At 45.4% G+C, this 25,910-nt stretch overlaps 1 protein-coding gene across 1 annotated transcript in view; it reads right to left on the bottom strand.

The window, feature by feature from the left end:
• psmf1 (proteasome inhibitor subunit 1) overlaps positions 1-25,910 on the bottom strand; it is a 187,014-nt gene that overhangs the window by 116,805 nt on the left and 44,299 nt on the right. Inside the window, exons 5-6 of the mRNA XM_041203798.1 lie at positions 17,863-17,916; positions 5,452-5,610 (exon numbers count right to left, since the gene is read on the bottom strand). Coding sequence (XP_041059732.1) covers positions 5,452-5,610; positions 17,863-17,916 — 213 coding nt within the window. The remainder of the gene's footprint in view (positions 1-5,451; positions 5,611-17,862; positions 17,917-25,910) is intronic.

The following is a 25,910-nucleotide window of genomic DNA, read 5'->3' as shown; positions in this document are numbered from 1 at the left end:
TCTCTCTCTCCTCCATGTCACAGTCTCTCTCTCCCCCTCCTCCATGTAACAGTCTCTCTCTCTCTCTCTCCTCCATTTTACAGTCTCTCTCTCTCCTCCATTTTACAGTCTCTCTCTCCTCCATGTCAGTCTCTCTCTCCTCCATGTCAGTCTCTCTCTCCTCCATGTCACAGTCTCTCTCTCCTCCATGTCACAGTCTCTCTCTCTCCTCCATGTCACAGTCTCTCTCTCCTCCATGTCACAGTCTCTATCTCTCCTCCATTTTACAATCTCTCTCTCTCCATTTTACAGTCTCTCTCTCTCCTCCATTTTACAATCTCTCTCTCTCCTCCATGTCACAGTCTCTCTCTCTCTCCTCCATGTCACACACTCTCTCTCTCCATGTCAGTCTCTCGCTCTCTCCTCCATGTCAGTCTCTCGCTCTCTCCTCCATGTCAGTCTCTCTCTCTCCTCCATGTCTCAGTCTCTCTCTCTCTCTCCCCCATGTCACAGTCTCTCGCTCTCTCCTCCATGTCACAGTCTCTCGCTCTCCTCCATGTCACAGTCTCTCTCGCTCCTCCATGTCACAGTCTCTCGCTCTCCTCCATGTCACAGTCTCTCGCTCTCCTCCATGTCACAGTCTCTCGCTCTCCTCCATGTCACAGTCTCTCGCTCTCCTCCATGTCACAGTCTCTCGCTCTCCTCCATGTCACAGTCTCTCGCTCTCCTCCATGTCACAGTCTCTCTCTCTCTTCCATGTCACAGTCTCTCTCTCTCCTCCATGTCACAGTCTCTCTCTCTCCTCCATGTCACAGTCTCTCTCTCCCTCTCCTCCATGTAACAGTCTCTCTCTCTCTCTCCTCCATTTTACAGTCTCTCTCTCTCCTCCATTTTACAGTCTCTCTCTCCTCCATGTCAGTCTCTCTCTCCTCCATGTCACAGTCTCTCTCTCCTCCATGTCACAGTCTCTCTCTCTCCTCCATGTCACAGTCTCTCTCTCCTCCATGTCACAGTCTCTATCTCTCCTCCATTTTACAATCTCTCTCTCTCCATTTTACAGTCTCTCTCTCTCCTCCATTTTACAATCTCTCACTCTCCTCCATGTCACAGTCTCGCCGTCTCTCCTCCATGTCACAGTCTCGCTGTCTCTCCTCCATGTCACACTCTCTCTCTCTCCATGTCAGTCTCTCGCTCTCTCCTCCATGTCAGTCTCTCGCTCTCTCCTCCATGTCAGTCTCTCTCTCTCCTCCATGTCTCAGTCTCTCTCTCTCTCTCCTCCATGTCACAGTCTCTCGCTCTCTCCTCCATGTCACAGTCTCTCTCTCTCCTCCATGTCACAGTCTCTCGCTCTACTCCATGTCACAGTCTCTCGCTCTCTCCTCCATGTCACAGTCTCTCGCTCTCTCCTCCATGTCACAGTCTCTCTCACTCTCTCCTCCATTTTACAGTCTCTCTCTGTCCTCCATTTTACAGTCTCTCTCTCCTCCATGTCAGTCTCTCTCTCCTCCATGTCACAGTCTCTCTCTGCTCCATGTCACAGTCTCTCTCTCCTCCATGTCATAGTCTCTCTCTCTCCTCCATTTTACAGTCTCTCGCTCTCTCCTCCATGTCACAGTCTCTCTCTCTCCTCCATGTCACAGTCTCTCTCTCCTCCATGTCACAGTCTCTCTCTCCTCCATGTCACAGTCTCTCTCTCTCCTCCATGTCACAGTCTCTCTCTCTCCTCCATGTCACAGTCTCTCTCTCTCTCCTCCATGTCACAGTCTCTCTCTCTCTCTCTCCTCCATGTCACAGTCTCTCTCTCTCTCTCTCCTCCATGTCACAGTCTCTCTCTCTCTCTCTCCTCCATGTCACAGTCTCTCTCTCCTCCATGTCACAGTCTCTCTCTCTCCTCCATGTCACAGTCTCTCTCTCTCCTCCATGTCACAGTCTCTCTCTCTCCTCCATGTCACAGTCTCTCTCTCTCTCTCCTCCATGTCACAGTCTCTCTCTCTCTCCTCCATGTCACAGTCTCTCTCTCTCTCTCTCCTCCATGTCACAGTCTCTCTCTCTCTCTCTCCTCCATGTCACAGTCTCTGTCTCCTCCATGTCACAGTCTCTCTCTCTCCTCCATGTCACAGTCTCTCTCTCTCTCCTCCATGTCACAGTCTCTCTCTCTCCTCCATTTTACAGTCTCTCGCTCTCTCCTCCATGTCACAGTCTCTCTCTCTCCTCCATGTCACAGTCTCTCTCTCTCTCCTCCATGTCACAGTCTCTCGCTCTCCACTCCATGTCACAGTCTCTCTCTCTCTCCTCCATGTCACAGTCTCTCTCTCTCTCCTCCATGTCACAGTCTCTCTCTCCCTCTCCTCCATGTCACAGTCTCTCTCTCTCTCTCCTCCATGTCACAGTCTCTCTCTCTCTCTGCTCCATGTCACAGTCTCTCTCTCCTCCATGTCATAGTCTCTCTCTCTCCTCCATTTTACAGTCTCTCGCTCTCTCCTCCATGTCACAGTCTCTCTCTCTCCTCCATGTCACAGTCTCTCTCTCTCCTCCATGTCACAGTCTCTCTCTCCTCCATGTCACAGTCTCTCTCTCTCCTCCATGTCACAGTCTCTCTCTCTCTCCTCCATGTCACAGTCTCTCTCTCTCTCTCTCCTCCATGTCACAGTCTCTCTCTCTCTCTCTCCTCCATGTCACAGTCTCTCTCTCCTCCATGTCACAGTCTCTCTCTCTCCTCCATGTCACAGTCTCTCTCTCTCCTCCATGTCACAGTCTCTCTCTCTCCTCCATGTCACAGTCTCTCTCTCTCTCTCCTCCATGTCACAGTCTCTCTCTCTCTCCTCCATGTCACAGTCTCTCTCTCTCTCTCTCCTCCATGTCACAGTCTCTCTCTCTCTCTCTCCTCCATGTCACAGTCTCTCTCTCCTCCATGTCACAGTCTCTCTCTCTCCTCCATGTTACAGTCTCTCTCTCTCCTCCATGTCACAGTCTCCCTCTCTCTCCTCCATGTCACAGTCTCTCTCTCTCCTCCATTTTACAGTCTCTCGCTCTCTCCTCCATGTCACAGTCTCTCTCTCTCCTCCATGTCACAGTCTCTCTCTCTCTCCTCCATGTCACAGTCTCTCACTCTCCACTCCATGTCACAGTCTCTCTCTCTCTCCTCCATGTCACAGTCTCTCTCTCCCTCTCCTCCATGTCACAGTCTCTCTCTCTCTCTCCTCCATGTCACAGTCTCTCTCTCTCTCTCTCCTCCATGTCACAGTCTCTCTCTCTCTCTCTCTCCTCCATGTCACAGTCTCTCTCTCCTCCATTTTACAGTCTCTCTCTCGCTCTCCTCCATTTTACAGTCTCTCTCTCGCTCTCCTCCATGTTACAGTCTCTCTCTCTCCTCCATGTCACAGTGTCTCTCTCTCTCCTCCATGTCACAGTCTCTCTCTCTCTCTCCTGCATGTCACAGTCTCTCTCTCTCTCCTCCATGTCACAGTCTCTCTCTCTCCTCCATGTCACAGTCTCTCTCTCTCCTCCATGTCACAGTCTCTCTCTCTCCTCCATGTCACAGGATCTCTCTCTCCTCCATGTCACAGTCTCTCTCCTCCATGTCAGTCTCTCGCTCTCCTCCATGTCACAGTCTCTCTCTCTCCTCCATGTCAGTCTCTCTCTCTCTCCTCCATTTAACAGTCTCTCTCGCTCTCTCCTCCATTTTACAGTCTCTCTCGCTCTGTCCTCCATTTTAGTCTCTCTCGCTCTCTCCTCCATTTTAGTCTCTCTCTCTCCTCCATTTTACAGTATGTCTCTCTCTCTTCCATGTCACAGTTTCTCGCTCTCCTCCATGTCACAGTGTCTCGCTCTCCTCCATGTCACAGTGTCTCGCTCTCCTCCATGTCACAGTCTCTCGCTCTCCTCCATGTCACAGTCTCTCGCTCTCCTCCATGTCACAGTCTCTCGCTCTCCTCCATGTCACAGTCTCTCGCTCTCCTCCATGTCACAGTCTCTCGCTCTCCTCCATGTCACAGTCTCTCCCTCTCCTCCATGTCACAGTCTCTCCCTCTCCTCCATGTCACAGTCTCTCGCTCTCCTCCATGTCACAGTCTCTCTCTCTCTCCTCCATGTCACAGTCTCTCGCTCTCTCCTCCATGTCACAGTCTCTCGCTCTCCTCCATGTCACAGTCTCTCGCTCTCCTCCATTTCACAGTCTCTCGCTCTCCTCCATGTCACAATTTCTCGCTCTCCTCCATGTCACAGTCTCTCGCTCTCCTCCATGTCACAGTCTCTCGCTCTCCTCCATGTCACAGTCTCTCTCTCTCCTCCATGTCACAGTCTCTCGCTCTCCTCCATGTCAGTCTCTCGCTCTCCTCCATGTCACAGTCTCTCGCTCTCCTCCATGTCACAGTCTCTCGCTCTCCTCCATGTCACAGTCTCTCGCTCTCCTCCATGTCACAGTCTCTCGCTCTCCTCCATGTCACAGTCTCTCGCTCTCCTCCATGTCACAGTCTCTCGCTCTCCTCCATGTCACAGTCTCTCGCTCTCCTCCAATTTACAGTCTCTCTCTCTCTCCTCCATGTCACAGTCTCTCTCTCTCTCTCCTCCATGTCACAGTCTCGCTGTCTCTCCTCCATGTCACAGTCTCTCTCTCCCTCTGCTCCATGTCACAGTCTCTCTCTCTCTCCTCCATGTCACAGTCTCTCTCTCTCTCCTCCATGTCACAGTCTCTCTCTCTCCTCCATGTCACAGTCTCTCGCTCTCCTCCATGTCACAGTCTCTCTCTCTCCATTTCACTTCCTCTCTTTCTCTCTCTCCATTTCACTGTCTCTCTCTCTCTCCATTTCACTGTCTCTCTCTCTCTCTCTTCATTTCACTGTCTCTCTCTCTCTCTCCATTTCGCTGTCTCTCTCTCTCTCTCCATTTCCCTGTCTCTCTCTCTCTCTCCATTTCACTGTCTCTCTCTCTCTCCATTTCACTGTCTCTCTTTCCATCCTCCGTTTCCTTCTCTCTCTATCCTCCGTTTCCCTCTCTCTCTATCCTCCGTTTCGCCCTCTCTCTCTTACCCTCAGTTTTGCTAGCTATCTCTCTCCTCCATTCCGCGCTCTCTCTCCCCTACGTTTCCCTCTCTCTCCTCCATTTTACTCTCGCTCCTCCATTTCCCTCTCTTTCTCGCTTCCAGTTTTCTCTCTCCCTTTCCTCTACGTCATCATCTCTATCCCTCTCATCTCCGCTTCACACCTGTACAATGAAAACTCTCAACAATGTAATTATACGCTATATTCTTCCAGAGTCAGGCTGTATTTGGGAAACAAAAACCATTGAGGCGTACAGGGCAATAGCACTAGGAGCAACTTGCCGTCACATATCAAGAAGTGTAATGCAGAGTGAAGCATGTCGGTTTAGAAATTATTGTTCCTACAGTGTATGGGCACAAGTTCATTCAATTAACCACATTGCATTTGTAAAGCTTCCTGTGAATTTCTATCAATAAAAAGGGCTCTCACTTACCCAGAACGACTGGGTCCAACTGGTCCAAATGGGTCAAATCTGGCTCCAGGGGGGACTGACCCAGGAGGAAGCCGACCTGGTATCCCCGATGAAGGATCAAAGCCAGAATTCGGTACTCCTGACCTTAAAGGATCCACAATCATTCCACCTCTTCGATCACTGGCAAACAAAACCAAAAAAAAGACAATTTGAGCACTCTGCATAAAAACCAAAAACTCAAACCCAACCCCGCCAGGGGCACAACACTCAAGGTCTGAGATTTTCAGTCCAGGAGTGGAGACTGATCCATTCATTCAGGGCTATATTTCAATGATAATCTCAGAGATAACATTCACAGTTCATCAGTCCAGTTCCTCCAATTGCACCTCTCAGAATGAATGTGAACAAACAACAAAATATAGACTTGACAATCTCAGTGCAGTATTAAGAGAGTGCTGCACTGTCAGCGGTGACATCTTTTGGGTGAAATGTTAAACCGAGTTCCCGTTTGCACTCTCAGGTGGATGTAACAGATGCCTTAGAACTATTTTGTAGAAGAGCAGGGGTATTTTGGCCAAAATTTATTCTGCGATGAACACCTTAAAACCAGATAATTTGATCATTTATCTTGCTGTTATTGGTGACAGCTTGCTGCACATAAAATAGCTTCTGCTTTTCAATATTGTGACTACATTTCAAAAAAGTGCTTTAGTGGCTGTAAAGCGTTGTGGGATGTCTTGAGGTTGTGAAAGGCTGAGTTTGACAGATTTTGATCGACAAGGGAGTCAAGGATTATGGGGCAGGCAGGAAAGTAAGGTTGAGGCCACAAACAGATCATCCTTGATCTTATTAAATGGTGGAGCTGGCTTGATGGGCTGAATGGCCTACTCCTGCTCCTATTTATGATCTGATGAAAAATGCAAGACATTTTATTTTCCTTTGATGCAGGCTGTCCTGGTTGGGGTGCTCGTTCTCCAGGAACTAACAGTGTAGATCGGAAACTGCTATATCCAGGTCATGGATGATTTCTGGGCTTTCCCCTACAATCCCAATTATTACAGCAGGAGCATGTGGCAAAAAACTCATGGATTTCAAGGTTTGTCAGAGTAGCAGTTTGAGGCAGGGGCATGTAGAAACGAGAGACATTGAATCCAAGACTGCAAAATTCACTGAGTATCACCAGCAGTTGAAAGAAACCAAATATTCAACTTAGCATTACACCGTCTGGCATGATTTGATACTATATTTCAAAGTAAGTGCAACTTGAATGCAGTTTAATTCAGCAGTGCAGAAAAATATCTGTAAAGCAGAGCCGGAGGCTACTTATAATTAGGAACTTTAACAACACGTACAGACTCAATCACGCTGCTTTAATTACAAAGCAGATTAAAGCTTCCTGAGGCAATTATTAATTCATCTGCTTATTAACCAATCGATTGGTGGCTATAAGTAGCAAAGTGAAGATAACCTATATAACAAGTTTTGTTCAGAAACCCAGGCAAAAAAAAACACAGGGAAGGATTCTCTACCCCAGCAGATTGTGGATGCTCACTCATTAAATATATCCAAGAATGAGATTAATAGATTTTTGGACACCAAAAGAATTAAGGGCTATGAGCATAGGGTAGGAAAATGGAGCTGAGATAGATGATCAGCAATGCTATAACTGAATGACAGAGCAGCATTGAACAGCCATATAGCCTACTCCTGCTCCTATCTCTTATAACAATGCTTAACAACAGCACTATGCAGATGTCCCTGTGATTGTCTATTCACACAGCAAGTGGAACAGGTTACAGGATGCTCTACTCAACTTGAAATTGTTCCACCGTCTATCATTTCCCTCAATCCATTTTCGTTCCCACTTTCAACAATCCCAATCAGCTGCCTTTTTGCTAGTGGACACCATGATGTGGTTTGGGGTGGGGATGTCAAACCAAAGCCAATACAACATACTGGTCTGGCACCAATATGACCACTGGCTGTGCCAGTTAGTGACCTCGTCTTCATCCCATGGAGCCTCCCAGCAGATTGTAAAGCTCAAAAGTCAGTCAATGCCAGGATTCCCAAACACGTCGACAAAGGCAAGTTGGAGAAAAGTACTCATTATTAACACGACTGTGTCAGCAGTGTCTCACTGGTAGCGTTCTCACCGCTGAACTGAGCACATAGATGAGGCCGACCATTCAGTGCAGTGCTGAGAGGGAGAACGGTCAGAGGCGCACAATAAAAAGTCTCACAAACAGCAATAAGATCATTTGTTTTTAGTGATATTATTTGAGGAATAAATATTGGCTCAGACACCAGGGAGAACTTCCCTGCGGTACTTCAAAATAGTACTGTGATGTCTTTTACACTCACCTGACAGGGCAGACGAGGCCTCGATTTAACATCTCATCCAAAAGAAGGCACACGTCCGACAAAAACAACTACTTGTATTTATCTAGCAATTTTAACACAATAAAACATTCCAAGGTGCTTCACAGGAGCCCTATAAAGCAAAGTTTGAGTCTGAGCCACAGAAAGAGATGTAACAGCAGATGACCAAAAGCCTGGCCTAAGAGATAGGTTTGAAGGAGTGCCTCAAAGGAGAGTGAGGTAGGTTTGCAGGAGTGCCTCAAAGGAGAGTGAGGTAGGTTTGCAGGAGTGCCTCAAAGGAGAGTGAGGTAGGTTTGAAGGAGTGCCTCAAAGGAGAGTGAGGTAGGTTTGAAGGAGTGCCTCAAAGGGGAGTGAGGTAGGTTTGCAGGAGTACCTCAAAGGAGGAGAGTGAGGTAGGTGTGAAGGAGTGCCTCAAAGGAGGAGAGTAAGGTTGAGTGAGCAGTGCCTCAAAAGAGAGTGAGGTAGGTTTGAAGGAGTGCCTCAAAGGAGGAGAATGAGGTAGGTTTGAAGGAGTGCCTCAAAGGAGGAGAGTAAGGTTGAGTGAGCAGTGCCTCAAAGGAGAGTGAGGTAGGTTTGAAGGAGTGCCTCAAAGGAGGAGAGTGAGGTAGGTTTGAAGGAGTGCCTCAAAGGAGGAGAGTAAGGTTGAGTGAGCAGTGCCTCAAAGGAGAGTGAGGTAGGTTTGAAGGAGTGCCTCAAAGGAGGAGAGTGAGGTAGGTCTGAAGGAGTGCCTCAAAGGAGGAGAGTGAGGTAGGTTTGAAGGAGTGCCTCAAAGGAGGAGAGTGAGGTAGGTTTGAAGGAGTGCCTCAAAGGAGGAGAGTGAGGTAGGTTTGAAGGAGTGCCTCAAAGGAGGAGAGTAAGGTTGAGTGAGCAGTGCCTCAAAGGAGGAGTGAGGTAGGTTTGAAGGAGTGCCTCAAAGGAGGAGAGTGAGGTAGGTCTGAAGGAGTGCCTCAAAGGAGGAGAGTGAGGTAGGTTTGAAGGAGTGCCTCAAAGGAGGAGAGTGAGGTAGGTTTGAAGGAGTGCCTCAAAGGAGAGTGAGGTAGGTTTGAAGGAGTGCCTCAAAGGAGGAGAGTGAGGTTGACTGAGGTTGAGTGAGGGCTGCCTCAAAGGAAGAGAGTGAGGTAGGTTTGAAGGAGTGCCTCAAAGGAGGAGAGTGAGGTAGGTTTGAAGGAGTGCCTCAAAGGAGAGTGAGGTTGACTGAGGTTGAGTGAGGGCTGCCTCAAAGGAGGAGAGTGAGGCTAAAGAGATTTAAGGAGGGAATTCCAGAGCTGCCTAAGGCAGAGCCACCAATGGTGGAGTAATTAAAATGAGGGATGCTCAAGAGGTCAGAGTTAAATAATCACAGAGATTTTGGAGATTTGTGGGATTGGAGGGGATTACAGAGACAGGGTATGATAGTATAACACTCCCTCAGTACTGGCACTGAGAGAAGCTAAAGTAGCAATCCACAGGAAGAATGGAATCACACTTTCAATCTCCACTGTGATCTCCACTGTGAGCAGCAACAAAATACTAAACTGGAGGAAGTCCATGAGAAAATCCGTCTCACACTGAATATTTGGGCATTTAGCAAGAATGAGATAGAAGGTGAATTCACAGGCACCCTGCTTACTGCAGCTCAAGGGGATAATGAGGGCAAAAGGACAACTGGAAGTCAGCAGGATGGAAGACTCAACAAGGGTGCCCTGAGAGCATGGGGCCAAAGGGAGATGTCCGCAGTGGCGGGATCATGTTGTAGATGGTGAAACACCAGGAGACAATGTGACAAGTGAAGCGTCTGGAGTAGAAGGTGCCATGGAAGTGGATTGGGGCGTTGGTGGATGAGGGAAGCAAGTTTGGGCAGAAGCATAGGTCATGATCCATGGAGAAAAGACAGCTTCAGTTCAGTTGCCACATTAACACTGTACAGGTGTGGCACTTAGTGATCTTGCAATGAGATCTGAATGTAGTAATAAACTCTACCACTCAATGTGGATCAAATAACCAAAAGGCAGTAAAGCGGTGAACAGGAGACTCCCATCCCCACCCAATAAAACATGGGCTTGGTTATTTCTGGATTGGGAAAAAACAATACTGTCACCAGTTGGGCAGACACGTTTCTCTCCACCTGTACAACATCATTAGTTGGACAGACACTCCTGTCTCCAATCTCTGCTCCCACATTTTCACTGATAGGAGGAAAAAATCTGTCCAACCCCCAAACTATTTTGGGTCAAGAGAATCTCCTCCTGCATAGTTACCTCCTCCTTAAGTGAACAAAACATTTAAAACTGGAACCATTTTATTAAAATTTGTCGTAGAAAGACAATATGGGATTGTTTGGAACCATTCTGACCTAGTTTCTGTGACTCAGGCATCCAATAGAGGGTGCTGGTGAAAAGTGACTGAAGCATTCTGGGAGAAGTCGCTGCAGCCACCGCGACTCAGGAGGGAATCGAGGAGAACCCACTGTCAAAGAATGGAATAGCCCCAAACATTACATTGCTGTAGTGTTTCCATCCCTCCCTCCTCCACAAACCTTAAAAAAAGAGAAAGGAAGAGGCAGTGCCTTCAGGAGTGCACCAGACCTGTGAAGGACACTCTTCTGAAAGTGGATTTTAAAGAAAAAGCAGCTGATTGGTGAGTAATCCTGGGAGCACCGGAAGGCTGAGTATAAATCTAGCTTACCTCGGGGATTCGCAGCCTTGTCGCCAGGGAGCAGACTCGGAGGGAGGAGCACCGGAGCAGTGACCTCAGGGCACAGAGTAACTGAAGCCAAAACTAAAAAAGTGACATCACAGGAAAGCTGTGACCTGATTGGTTGGTAGGAAATCTGCACCAAATTTGAAAAAAACACTGCAAAGCTAATTAATAAATTAACTAAGTCGAGATGGCTGGGCAGGTGATGTGCTGTAGTTGTATGATGTGGGAGCTGGCAGATCCTATTGCAAGCTGCAGTGACCACATCTGCAGCAAGTGTTGGTTGCTGGAGGAACTCCGGCTCAGAATTGATGAGCTGGAGTCCGAGCTCCGGACACTGCAGCACATCTGGGAGGGGGAGAGTTACCTGGACGCTTTGTTTCAGGAGGCCGTCACACCCGGTAGATTAAGTACCTCAAGTCCGGTCAGTGGTCAGGGTCAGCAGGGTGTGACTGCAAGTGAGGCAGGTAGAGGGATCCTGTGTTCAGGAACAGAGGAGCCTCAGCTCTTGACCTTGTCCAACAGGTACGAGGTACTTGCTCCCTATGTGGATGAGGTACAGGGCTGTAGGGAGGATGAGCCAGATGACCACGGCACCGTGGCACAGGAGGCCATTCAAGAGGGGGGAGTAAAAAGACAAGTGGTAGTTGTAAGGGATTCTATAATTAGGGGAATTGATAGTATCCTTTGTAAGCAGGATCGAGAGTCCCGCATGGTATGTTGCCTGCCCAGTGCCAGGGTGAGGGACATCTCTGAACGGCTTGAAAGGATATTGGAGAGGGAGGGGAAGGATCCAGTTGTTGTGGTGCAAGTCGGGACAAATAACGTAGGTAAGACCAGGAAAGAGGACCTGTTTGGGGATTATCAGGAACTAGGAACTAAATGAAAGAACAGGTCTCAAGGGTTATAATCTCCGGATTACTACCCGAGCCACGTGCAAATTGGCAAAGGGACGCAAGAATAAGGGAAGTAAACACGTGGCTAAAGGAGTGGTGCAGGAAAGAGGGGTTCCATTTCGTGGGGCACTGGTATCAGTATTGGAACAGGAGGGATCTGTACCGTTGGGACGGCCTCCACCTGAACCGATCTGGGACCAATGTTCTAGCAAAAAGGGTAAATAGGGTGGTCAGCAGGACTTTAAACTAGAAAGTGGGGAGGAAGGGAAGGGTAAAACTCCAAGAAGTATGACTAATGGGAAACAAAGCAGCATGTTAGCATGTGGGGGGGGGGTGGATTCAACTTCATGGAAAATTATGAAAAAACTGAAAAGAAAGGAGAGCCCAGGAGAGGCTATTAAAGTCTCCAGAACACAAAATAGGACAGAGTGTTTGGAAAGGGCTAGGAATCTAACTTCAAGCGCATCAGATAAAGGGACGACAATGAGAAAGAAGACAGGAAATACAGGACTGAAGGTGTTGTATCTGAATGCACGCAGCATATGAAATAAGGTAAATGAGCTTGTGGCGCAGATTGAAATTGGCAGGTATGATGTGGTGGGCATCACAGAGACATGGCTGCAAGGGGATCAGGACTGGTAGCTAAATATCCAAGGATATACATCCTATCGAAAAGATAGGCAGGTTGGCAGAGGGGGTGGCGTTGCTTTGTTAGTAAGAAATGAAATTAAATTGATAGCAAGAAATGACGTAGGGTCAGATGATGTAGAATCTGTGTGGGTAGAGTTGAGGAATCGCAAAGGTAAAAAAACCATAATGGGAGTTAAGTACAGGCCTCCAAACAGTAGTCAGGATGTGGGGCACAAGATACACCAGGAGATAGAAAAGGTGTGTAAGAAAGGCAAGGTTACAGTGATCATGGGGGATTTCAATATGCAGGTAGCCTGGGAAAATCAGGTTGGGAGTGGATCCCAAGAAAAGGAATTTGTGGAATGTCTACGAGATGGCTTTTTGGAGCAGCTTGTAGTGGAGCCCACTAGGGAACAGGCAATTCTAGATTTAGTGATGTGTAATGAGGCAAATTTGATAAGGGAGCTTAAGGTGAAGGAACCCTTAGGAGGAAGTGACCATAATATGATAGAATTTACCCTGCAATTTGAGAGGAAAAAGCTGGAATCAGATGTAACGGTATAACAGTTGAATAAAGGCAACTACAGAGGCATGAGGGAGGAGCTGGCCAGAATTGACTGGGAGATGAGCCTAGCAGGAAAGACAGTAGAACAGCAATGGCAGGAGTTTCTGGGAGTAATTTGGGAGACACAGCAAAAATTCATCCCTAGGAAGAAGAAGCATACTAAAGGGAGGACGAGGCAACCATGGCTGACAAGGGAAGCCAGGGACAGCATAAAAGCTAAAGAGAAAGCATACAATGCGGTGAAGAGCAGTGGGAGACCAGGGGATTGGGAAGCCTACAAAGACCAACAGAGGACAACTAAAAAAGCAATAAGGAGAGAGAAGATTAAATATGAGGGTAAACTAGCCAGTAATATAAAAGAAGATTGCAAGAGTTTTTTTTTAGATATATAAAGGGTAAGAGAGAGGCCAAAGTGGATATTGTGCCACTGGAAAATGACGCTGGAGAAGTAGTAGTGGGGAATAAAGAAATGGCGGAGGAACTGAATAGGTACTTTGTGTCAGTCTTCACAGTGGAAGACATGAGTGACATCCCCAGAATTCAAGAGAGTCGGGGGGCAGAGGTGAGTACGGTGGCCATTACCAAGGAGAAAGATGGCGGCCGGTGACTAGTGGAGTTCCACAGGGGTCAGTGTTGGGACCACAACTTTTCACTTTATACATTAATGATCTAGATGAAGGAACTGAGGGCATCCTGACTAAGTTTGCAGATGATACAAAGATAGGTGGAGGGACAGGTAGTATTGAGGAGGCAGGGAGGCTGCAGAAGGATTTAGACAGGTTAGGAGAATGGGCAAAGAAGTGGCAGATGGATTACAACGTGGGCAAGTGTAAGGTCATGCACTTTGGTAGGAAGAATAGAGGCATAGACTATTTTCTAAATGGGGAGAGAATTCAGAAATCTGGAGGGCAAAGGGACTTGGGAGTCCTAGTCCAGGATTCTCTTAAGGTTAACTTGCAAGTTGAGTCGGTAGTTAGGAAGGCAAATGCAATGTTGGCATTTATTTCGAAAGGACTAGAATATAAAAGCAGGGATGTGCTGCTGAAGCTTTATAAGGCTCTGGTCAGACCACATTTAGAATATTGTGAGCAATTTTGGGCCCCGTACCTCAGGAAGGATGTGCTGGCCCTGGAGAAGGTCCAGAGGAGGTTCACGAGAACGATCCCAGGAATGAAAGGATTAACATATGAGGAACATTTGAGGACTCTGGGTCTATACTCGATGGAGTTTAGAAGGATGAGGGGAGATCTGATTGAAACTTATAGAATACTGAAAGGCCTGGATAGAGTGGACGTGGGGAAGATGTTTCCATTAGTAGGAGAGACTAGGACCCGAGGGCACAGCCTCAGAGTAAAGGGAAGACCTTTTAGAACAGAGATGAGGAGAAACTTCTTTAGCCAGAGAGTGGTGAATCTATGGAATTCATTGCCACAGAAGGCTGTGGAGGCCAGGTCATTGAGTGTATTTAAGACAGAGATAGTTTGGTTCTTGATTGGTAAGGGGATCAAAGGTTACGGGGAGAAGGCAGGAAAATGGGGTTGAGAAACTTATCAGCCATGACTGAATGGCGGAGCAGACTCGATGGGCCGAATGGCCTAATTTCTGCTCCTCTGTCTTATGGTCTAGTTCGTGATGAATCATATAGCTTCACTGTGCTTCAGCTCAGCAATCCATGCATGTAAAGTGCTTTGAAATGATTGGGTGCGAAAGGCACTATATAAATGCAAGTATTCCTCTCATGAACAAATGCTTCACATGGTATAACCTTGAGAAAAAGAATCGGTGACTGCAGGAAGCAGAAGTAAGTAACTGCATTGAATTGTAATAAAATTCATGAATTGAAACTTCAAACAGCAAGGGCAGGTCAAACTGTAATATAATCTTACAAAAAATTGCATACAGTTAATAAAGGACTACAAACACACTACCACGTCTACTGAAACAGAATCACCCACTTAACCAAATTGAAAAAAAATGCTCTGCAGATCACACTTGAAGAACGTAGTCGCTGTTGGCTTGATTAAAAAGGGAGGTGATTTAATGCCCTTGACCTTCATAAATTGCAGAATAATAATGGGGACTCGGGTCTACACGTGGATGTACTGTAATACAATGCAAAGTGACTGATAAAGGGCAATCAAATCCAGATCTTCCATCATGCAGCTCTTACTCAATTAGAAGCTGCTGTTCAAGCACAAGCCGGACACTGAGATTTAATTGCAGTTTAATCAGGGAACATTTGCATCCAGAAATGAACATTGTAAAACATGGGAGAAGGTGTTTAATATCTGATACGATATGGAGAAATGCCAAGAACAGAGGACAGGGCTGGGAGCAGTGATTTTAAATTTTGTTAAATTAATGAGACTCAGTTGGAAGGGAAGATCCTGTTGCATTTTTATCAATACTGGTAATGCTGGTCACTTCAACAAGTTGTTCTATGATCTTTACTGTTTACCTTTACTAAATAAGCCTGTGAACCAACTGACATGTAAATTTCTAATACTCAATCTAAAGCAGTTACAGGTTTTACAAGCTGGAGGCTTTAAAGAAAAAACTGTCCAGCAATTGCCTCTTTTAGGGGGAGACAATGGCATAGGGGTAATGTCATTAGACTTGTAATCCAGAGGCCCAGGCTAATGCTCTGGGAGACATGGGTTCAAATCCCACCACGGCAGCTGGAGGAATTTAAATTCAATTAATAAAATCTGAAAACTAGTCTCAGTAAGGGTGACCATGAAACCATCATCATAATAAAAGCAAAATACTGTGGATGCTGGAAATCTGAAATAAAAACAAAAAATGCTGGAAAAGTTCAGCAGGTCTGGCAGCTTCTGTGGAGAGAGAAACTGAGTTAACGTTTCGAATCTGTTCGGCTCTTCTTCAGAGACGAAACCATCATCGAGTGTCATAAAAACCCATCTGCTTTAGGGAAGGAAATCTGCCATCTTTACCTGGTCTGGCCTACATATGACTCCAGATCTAAAGTCTTAACTGCCCTCTGAAATGGCCTAGCCAGCCACTCAGTTCAAGGGCAATTTAGGATGGGCAACAAATACTGGCCTTCCTAATGATGCCCACACACTGTAAAAGAATGTTAAAAAATCACCTTATTTTGAATGGTTGAAATAAATGTTCATTATAAGAAGCAATTAAAACAGAATGAAGGGATAGTCAGTGGAAATGTTGTGGACATGGTAGTTTTCTTTGAATATGAAAGAAGAAAATAATTCTGTATAATTCCATTCATTCAACCAGGCAGGATTCACAGCACAAATTGATGCCAGAATAAATGGTTTGTGTTGTTAATTATTGCCCTTGTCTTTGCTCTTTCATTTCCAAATGGAGATCGAAAAGGTGGGGGTGGTGGGGGAGGGTAATGCTCCAGAGACTAACCTCCATGGAACTCTGAATATATTTAAACTAAATAGGACATAAAAGCATTGCAACGATCAAAACAAGACCTTACCAACTCAAACCCCTACGCAGATAATAACAATTTCTATAAGGCTATGAAGTTTTAGATTTACATACATAAACTTTGAAATACTTTATTTGAGAAGTACTGTATGCAAAGTTTCTTTTGTTGTGGTTGATGTGGAATAATCAATATGTGAAGTTAATGCAGAGGAACAAGAGAAGACATTTACTTTAATATCAGGACTTTAGGCTGGTTAAGCACAATTGTACTTGGGAATTAAAACAGACTATACTTGAATCCAGGATCGGAGAGGAACAAATTACACATCCTTTCATGGCTTTCATCAATTCATCTCCAAAAACAGGGATTGTTCAACTTAGCAATTCAACTTCAACAAACGCTGCCCTAAACCACATTAGGATGGTAGAGCACAGGGCAGTGCATGTGGGATTTGTGCAAGGACAACTACCTCGCACAAAAAGGCAATGGAACAAGTAAGCAGTGCAATATTAAACAGATGTGATTCTTATGGGTATTGTAGGACCTCCGTACAGCCCACAGTCTTATAGTGAGTGCCCTTCAAGAACAACAACTTGCGTTTCTATAGCACCTTTAATGTAGTAAAATGTTCCAAGGCACTTCAAAAGGGTGTTTCGAGACATAAACTGACACCGAATCACATAAGGAGATCATGAGGGAAGGCGGCTGAAAGCTTGTTCCAGGAAAGTCTTAAAGGAAGAAAAAGAAAGGCAGAGAGGTTTCGGGAAGCAATTCCAGAGCTTAGAACTTTGGCAGCTGAAGGCAGGAGTGTCAATGTTGTAATGATTAAAATGGTGCATGTGCAAGAAGCCAGATTTGGTGGAGTTCTTAATTCTTGGAGGGCTGTATGGCTAATGGAGGTGGGGTGAGGTGTGGATGGATTTGAAAATTTAACATCTCTGCATAACCATCTGTTGCAGCAAACACCCCACAGTTCTCAATACAGCTCAGTGTTACAGACTGATCAAACTGAAATGGACACAACCACAAGTCCAAAACTGAAGTCTGTGTTCTTGATTCAACAAAGATTGACTTAAGTTTTCATCTTGCGTTAGTGTGTTAAGCGACCCTGACACCAGAATATGTGCATGCTGTCTGCACCACACAAAGTCTTCAGATGCCTGAAATTACAATCATGGGGCAGAATTTTGCCCTCAGAGGGTGGACGGGCCCCACCAGCTCGGCAGTGGGCAGGCAGCCGAACTCTGCCACCGAGCCGGGGCCCACCCAGCGGCCTTCCCGACTGGAAACGCTATCCGCTTCCTGTGCGGGGGGGGAGGGATTCCCCATCTGTCAAAACGCGCACTGCTCCCTGAGGCCAAGTCCTGTCTCAGGGAGATTCGTGACAGGTAAGAAAAGTAAAAAAATAGAAAAATTAAGAAATTATTAACATGTCCCCCTCATGTGACAATGTCAGAGATGGGACAGGTTAATAAAAAGGACATCGACTTTACTACACTTTTTAAAAACGGACACGAAACCTCATGCCGCCGGTGGATGAGGCTTCATGCTTTATCAGAAGCCCGCTGGGGTTCCTGGCCTTAAGGTTGAATGGGCAGGTCTTTAGTTGTCTTAATGACCCTGTCAATGGCCTTAATTGGCCATTAACAGGTCGGCGGGTGGACAGCTGATTTCGCTGTCTGCCCTCCTTCCTAAACATTTAAAGGGACCGGGATGACATCGGGGGTTCTTCCCGATGTCATCCCGTATCATTTTCCCCTCGGCGAGCGGGCCCCGCCCCCAAATCGCCGACAGGAAAATTCAGGCCATTATGTTTGAGAAAGACAGCACTCATAAAGGTATTTATTAAATAAATGTTTTCATACCTAAATGGGTCGAGATCATCTCCTCCTGATACAAACGGTGCCATAGGGTCAGACCTGGAGTGGGAGGCATGGGGGAAGAAAGTGAATTTGTTAGCTGAGCAGAATGCAAATGATTAATACATTAAAAGACTTCAAACATCCCAAGAAATGTCTTGCTAGTTGTGGGATTCTTAAAATAATTGAGCTGCTATACAATCACCTATGATATTCAACATCACTACCATCATCGAAATTCCAATATCAACATTCTAGGGGTCACAAATGATCAGAAACTTAACTGGACCAGCCACATAAATACTGTGGCTACAACAGCAAATTAGAGGCTGGGAATTCTGCAGAGAGTCACGGACCTCCTGACTCCACAAAGCCTGTCCTTCACCTACAAGTGATAGAAGGCTTGGCTGGATGAACATGGCTCATACATATGACTCTATGGGAAACTTGACATCATCCAGGACAAAACAAACCACTCAATTGGCACCCCATCCACCACCTTAAACATTCACTCCCTCCACCACCGATGCACAGTGGCAGCAGTGTGTACCATCTACAAGATGCGTTGCAGCAACTCACCAAGGTTCCATCGACATCACCTTCCAAACCCTGATCTCTACCATCTTGATGGACAAGGGCAGCAGATGCATGAAAATTACTTCCATCTGCAAGTTTCCTCCAAGTCACACACCACCCTGGCTTGGAAATATATCGCCATTTCTTCACCACCGCTGGATCAAAATCCTGGAACTCCCTGCCTAATGGCACTGTGGAAGCACCTTCACCACACTGACTGCAGCGGCTCACCACCACCTTCTCAAGGGCAATAGATGCTCCCTGTGCCAAACTTGCTCACATCCCATGAACGAATAAAAAGAATTATGTAGAAATTAAACACGTACAGGCTTCCTCCAGCATCCCGAAAAATGCATCTGATCAAAAGTTGAAGGTAATTGCTCAAATGGTCTTGCCCTCGTCACACTGTGCAGAGTCTACAATCACCAGCCAAGAGTCATTAATGGAAGCTCGGCCTCAGGGTTAGTACCACGATGATACACAGACAGACTTGTAACCTGCCAGCACTACTCTGGTGTTCTGTCCAGCCTATGAGAACTCTGCACTCCTCCAATTCTGGCCTCTTGAGTATCTCCAATGTTTTTTTTTGCTGCAGTGGTGACTGTGCCTTCGACTGCCAGGGTCCCAAGCGCTGGACTTCACCCATGGTCCATCCCAAAATCTCTCTACCTCTCTCTTCCTTTAAGGTGCCCCTTAATTCCCCTCTTTGACCAAACTTTTGGTTACCTGTCCTTATATATTTCCTTATGTGCGTCTAATATTGTTTGATTATTAGTTCATGAGCATTCTTGTTGGCACTGACCCACTAACATTACAATACTTGAACTTGAATATGTAACAAAGTATAATAATTTTCATATTTTCTGGTTATTGTACTGTAGGTTTATGGGTTTGGATGGTTCTGTCTGTGCAATTTAATTACATTGGAAATCATCAAAAGAAGCTAGGTGTAGAAATGTGCTTGAGATGCTAATGAGTAAACATTGATCTGGCCTAGCATGTAAGGTGTGAAGGGAATTTGCATTTTTTTTGATAAGGGAAGGGATTGTTAGATTTCAAAGGAGTGTTAATCTGCTTATAACTAGCCAGATAAGCAAGGCTAAGGAGTATGTTTATTTTTCACAAAGGTTACTGACAATAGTAGCAACATGAGAGTTTTTATATTATGAGATACAGTTTCAAAGACGTGAACAATATAATGTACACATTAAAAAGAGAGAAACATATAGAAAGCAGAATGAAAGGCTATGTGAGGAGACGGCCATGTAACATCTAACAGGAGTGTGTGAAATAGCCTTCAAGAAGCCTCCAGGCATTTATGCATAAGTTTGCTGCGTAAAGTGACTGAAGTTGGGGAAGCCATTTGGAATTCTACTGTCAAGTGGGCATTGTGTTAACTTGTTGGTTTTGTTTTAAATCTAAAATCTATTTTGGATTGTTGCCTTAAAGGGGGTGTGTAACTGGGAAACAGGTCAATTAGGAATTTTAGGATTTTAAAATTTATTCACAGGACGTGGGCTTCGCTGGCTGGGCCAGCATTTATTGCCCATCCCTAATTGCCCTTGAGATGGTGGTGATGAGTTAATTGCCTTCTTGAACCGCTGTAGTCCATGTGGTGTAGGTACACCCACAATGCTGTTAGGGAGAGAGTTCCAAGATTTTGACCCAGCAACAGTGAAGGAACAGTGATATATTTCCAAGTCAGGATGGCGAGTGACTTGGAGGGGAACTTCCAGGTAGTGGTGTTCCCATGTGTCTGCTGCCCTTGTCTTTCTAGATGGTAGTGGTCGTGGGTTTGGAAGGTGGCGTCGAAGGAGCCTTGGTGAATTCCTACATCTTGTAGATGGTACACACTGCTGCTACTGTGCGTTGGTGGTGGAGGGAGTGAATGTTTGTGGATGTGGTGCTAATCAAGCGGCTGCTTTGTCCTGGATTTGTTATAGTAGTAAGTAATCATAGTCTTATATATGTGCTTGAAATCCTTTATTTTGTTCATAGATATTTTAATTTAATTTTTAAAATCTCTAAAGGTATTGGTGGACTCATTACTTCTGAATTCAGTGCTCACATCTTCTCGTAATAAATACAAATTGCCAAACCGTTGTGACAGCGCGACCAAGTTTCCCTTGTGGATTTGGGCTGCCTGGCACACATCATAACAAGTATATCAGAGCTCTCAAAAGTGTCTCAAATTGACATCAGATTTAGTGGCCCCTTTGCCCTGTCACATACTCAAAATATTACAGCCACCTCTATGAAAACTGATGCTTAGTGAAGGGAACTAACAGAGCTACAAGTGGATTGAATAGCAATTTGGGGACCAGAGAGAGGGGGAGAAGAAGCAAATGTTCCATTACTAAACAAGTTGGGACTGTTCTCTTCAGAGCAGAGATGGTTACAGAGAGATTAAACAGAGGTGTTCCTAATCATAAAGGGTTTTGAATGGTGCAGGTAAGGAGAAACTGCTTCCAAAGGCAGGAGGCTCATTAATCAGAAGACACAGATTTAAGGTTTCTGGCAAAAAACAAACAGATAGAACAATTTTTTTTAAACATAGCAAATTGTTATGATCCGGAATGCACTGCCCAAAACGGCGGTGAAAGCAGATTCAATTGGGATTTTCAAAAAAAGGGGATTGGATAAATACTTGAAGGGGAAACATTTTTAGGACTGTGGGAAAGAACAGGGCGAGTGGGACTAATTGGATGTTTCTGTCAGAGAGCTGGCATAACCACAATGGGCCAAATGGCCTCCCTCCTTCAATGCTGTATCAATCTATGATAACATCCGTACAAGATTTTTCTTTAGCTCAGGCAGTCTAAGATGACGAAGAAACAATTTCAATGACATTTTTTTTGATAAAATCAGATACTGAGATTCCAATAGCATTTCTAGAGGTAGCACTCAAGATGAAGACAGCTGGATAGAATAACCAGATTGACCAGCATACAATGCAGGTTTCAAGGCTATCCTCTACTGCACTCAACCATGGCCCAAGCACTACAGGATAATAAATGCCTTTTTCATTTTTGATGGCAGCATGATGGGAATCTACAGCGAGATGTTATTCATCAGAAATACATCTGACATTTCTGCAGTCTCAAAGGCAAATAACATCTTGCAGCTTCAAAGCAAAATAATTTTAAAAACCTAATTAAAACATCACATAGAAGCTCAACTAATGAGATTGGCTGATTCAGTCATGAATCACTATCTTCAAAACTGACAATCTCAATATATGCCAAAGTGTTATAATCTCTCCAAAACCTCTAATTAACATATCAAGATTTTTAAGAAAGCTTCAGTAAAAATGTTCTATGAATCTGAAATATTATGAAGGATTTTGATGGAATAAATAAGGAGAATCTGTTTCCACTGGCAAGCTGGGTAGTACCAAAGTCACACAATTTAAGATAATTGGTTAAAGAATAAGAGGAGGACAAGGAGGGATTTTATGAGTTGTTGTGATCTGGAATGCACTGTTTGAAAGGAGGGAGGAGCTAGATTAAACAGCAACTTTGCTGTTGAACCAAAAGAGGACAAAATCAAAATACTGAAGATGTTGGAAATCTGAGGTAAAGGCAGAAAATGCTAGAAATACTCAGCAGGTCTGGCAGCGCCTGTGGACAGAGAAACTGGGTTAACATTCTAGAACAAGGATCTTCCATCAGAACCCTGAAAGGCTAACAGTCTTCCTCTCTACACAGATGCTGCCAAACCTACTGAGTATTTCCAGCATTTTCTATTTTTATTACTTAAAAAAATGGAAAAATACGTGGAGGAGATACATTTTCGCAGGGGTAGCAGGATGAAAAGAATAGCTCTTTCAAAGAGGTAGTGCAAGCATGATGGGCTGAATGGTTTCCTTCTCTGACACTGACATATAATTAAAATTTTTAAATAATTTCAGATCACATATGTATCCAAGTCATTGAGATTTCACCAAAAGAAATTGTTTCAACTAAAATTCCTCTTAGCAAATTATAAAGCCTAGCCGAGCATTTTGTTAAACTGGCCCCAATTGTTGAGGAGGTGTAAATAAGGTTAGTTCAATAATGGCTGCCTGCAGTTGAGTATGTGTTAATCTTACTCAGTGCAATACACAACGCAAATGATCTCTACAGAATTTCAACTTTTCATAGCTAGACAGACGTGACTGATCACCAACATCATCAACTTCAAGGCCCACAATCTGGGCAAGGACTAACCATAGAGAGTCATTTACAGCACAGGAGGAGGTCATTCAGCTGACCGAATCCATACCGACTCCCCACAGAGTAATTGACTCGGTCCTACTTCCCTGCTCGAGCACCATTGCCCTGCAGGTTCATTTCCTTCAAGCACCTATCCAATTTCCTTTTGAAATGTTTAATGAGTTCTGCTTCTACCACCCTCATGGGCAGCGAGTTCCAGGTCATTCCCACTTGCTGCGTAAAAAAGTTCTTCCTCTCATTCCCCCTGCATATCTTGCCCAAAATTTTAAATCTGTGTCCCCTAACCTTGTACCATCAGCTAATGGGAACAGTTTTTCCTTGTCTACCTTATCTAAACCTGTCATAATTGTGGAACAATTCACGTAAATCCTTCTGCATCCACTCAAGGACATTTACAACTTTCCTAAAGTGTAATTACCAATAATAGACGCAATATTCCAGTTGGGGCCTATATTTTAGGCTTTTATAAAGGTTAAGCATAAGTTCCTTGCTTTTGTACTCAATGACTCTATTTATAAAGTCCAAGGGAAGAACTTTCTGCCTGTCGGGTGGGCCGGTCGGGCCGGTCGGGAGCGGGTCTGATCGCCGCCCGTGATTGGCTGCATGCCATTTTACGTGGGCGGGCCAGTTAAGGCCCACCCTGCGTGACACATGCCTGGTAGCGCTCCGCTACCTAAGTGGGCGGTGGGAGGAGGGAAAATCGGGGCCTGCGCTCTTTGGCACATGCACGTGAAAGAGCGCAGAAATCTCCCTGAGGCACGGAGAAATTTTTTAAAGAATATAGAATAAAAATTATTTACCCATGTCCCCTCCGGGACAGTGTCACATGACCTGGGACATGTTTGTCAATTCATCAGAATTAATTAATTTATTTAATAAAACCTTCAGGAAACCTCATCCTGAAAAACGCAAAGGCCGCTTGGGCCCTTAAGGTTGGATGGGCGGCATTGATGAGTGCTTTAATTGGTTTTTTAATGTCCTTAATAGGTCGTTGATAGTTTGGCAGACGTGCGCCCACCGACCATAATATCTAAGTGACGGGAGCTGACATCGGGATGCACGCCTGACATCATCGCGCATCATTTTATGCGTCAGTGTGTCGGGCCCACACCCGCATGCTGTTGCCAAAATTCTGGCCCAAGATCCCATATACTTTACCAACCGCTCTCTCAATGTGTGCTGCCACCTACAAACATCGATGCACATGCATCCCCAGGTCTTTCTGTTCCAGCAGGCTTTTCAGAGTTGTGCCATTATGTCTATATTGCCTCTCCCTCTCCCTTCTGCCAAAATACATCACCTCACACTTCTGTGTTAAATTCCATCTGCCACTTGTCTGCCCATATTCCTTATTCATTCGTGGGAAATGTGCGTCACTGGCTGGGCCAGCATTTATTTCCCATCCCTAATTGCCCTTGAGAAGGTGGTGGTGAGCTGCCTTCTTGAACCGCTGCAGTTCATATGGTGTAGGTACACCCACTGTACTGTTAGGGAGGGAGTTCCAGGATTTTGACCCAGTGACAGTGAAGGAACGGCGATACATTTCCAAGTCAGGATGGTGAGTGATTTGGAGGGGAACTTCCAGGTGGTGGTGTTCCCATCTATCTGCTGCCCTTGTCCTTCTAGATGGTAGTGGTCATGAGTTTGGAAGGTGCTGTTAAAGGAGGCTTGGTGAATTCTTGCAGTGCATCTTGTAGATGGTACACACTGCTGCTACTGTGCATCAGTAATGGGGGGAGTGAATGTTTGTGGATTGGGTGCCAATCAAGTGGGCTGCTTTGTTCTGGATGGTGTCAAGCTTTTGAGTGTTGTGGGAGCTGCACTCACCCAAGCAAATGGAGAGTATTCCATCACAGTCCTGACTTGTGGCTTGTAGATGAAGGACAGGTTTTGGGGAGTCAGAAGGTGAGTTACTTGCTGCAGGATTATAAACCTCAGACTTGCTGTTGAAGGCACAGTATTTATTTGGCTAATCCAGTTCGGTTTCTGGTCAATGGTAACCCGCAGGATGTTGATAGTGGGGGAATTCAGTGATGGTAATGCCTTTGAATGTCAAAGGGCAATGGTCAGATTCTTGTTGGAGATGGTCATTGCCTGGTACTTGAATGGCGTGAATGTTACTTGCCACTTGACAGACCAAGCTTAGATATTATCCAGGTCTTGTTGCATTTGGACATGGACTGCTTCAGTATCTGAGGAGTCGCAAATGGTGAATATTGTGCAATTATCAGTGAACATCTCCACATCTGACCTTATGGTGGAAGGTCATTGATGAAGCAGCTGAAGATATTTGGGCCTAGGACACTACCCTGAGGAACTCCTGCAGCGATACCCTGGATCTGAGATGACTGACCTCCGATGACCACAACGCTCTTCCTTTTTGCTAGATATGACTCTAACCAGCAGAGTTTTCCCTTGATTCCCTTGACTCCAGTTTTTCTAGGGCTCCTCAATGCCATACTCGGTCAAATGCTGCTTTGGTGTCAAGGGCAGTCACCAACACCTCACCTCACCTCTGGAGTTCAGCTCTTTTGTCCACGTTTGAACCAAGGCTGCAATGAGGCCATGAGTTCAGTGGCCCCAATGGAACCCAATCTGAGCGTCAGTGAGCACGTTATTGCTAAGGAAGTGCCGCTTGATAACAATGTTGATGTCCCCTTCCATAACTTCACTGATAATCGAGCATAGACTGATGGGGCAGTAACTGGCCAGGTTGGATTTGTCCTGCTTTCTGTGTACATGGCATACCTGGGCAATCTTCCATATTACCAGGTAGATGCCAGCGTTGTAGCTGTACTGGAACAGCTTGGCTAAGGGCTCAGCAAGTTCTGGTTAGCCTATCTATGTCCTGCTGCAGTCAATTTGCACCATCCTGACAGTTTGCCACTCCTCTAAGTTTGGTTTCACTGGCAATTTTTTAAAAGTTTTGCTCCATATTCCAAGGTCTAATTATTTTATATATATCAAAAAAACCAGCAGTCTGAGCAATGACCCATGGACTACACTGTCGTCTACCACCCTCCAGTCTGAAAAACAACCATTTACCACAACTTGCTGCTTTCTGTCCTTAAGCCAATCTTTTATCCAACTGGAGAATGAACCTTCTAATGCATAAACCTCAATTTTGTTAACTAGACTTTTATGTGGTACCTAGTCAACACTTCCTTAAGATTCATATAGGCAATATCCACCACATTCCCTTCATCAAGCTTCTCTGTTACTTCACCAAAGAAATCAATTAGATTAGTCAACTATCTGCCTTTG

Source organism: Carcharodon carcharias, chromosome 14 (genome assembly GCF_017639515.1).
Source record: "Carcharodon carcharias isolate sCarCar2 chromosome 14, sCarCar2.pri, whole genome shotgun sequence".
Lineage (NCBI taxonomy): Eukaryota > Metazoa > Chordata > Chondrichthyes > Lamniformes > Lamnidae > Carcharodon > Carcharodon carcharias.
The sequence above is the reverse complement of the archived record's forward strand: the minus strand, read 5'-3'. Positions and strand labels throughout refer to the sequence as shown.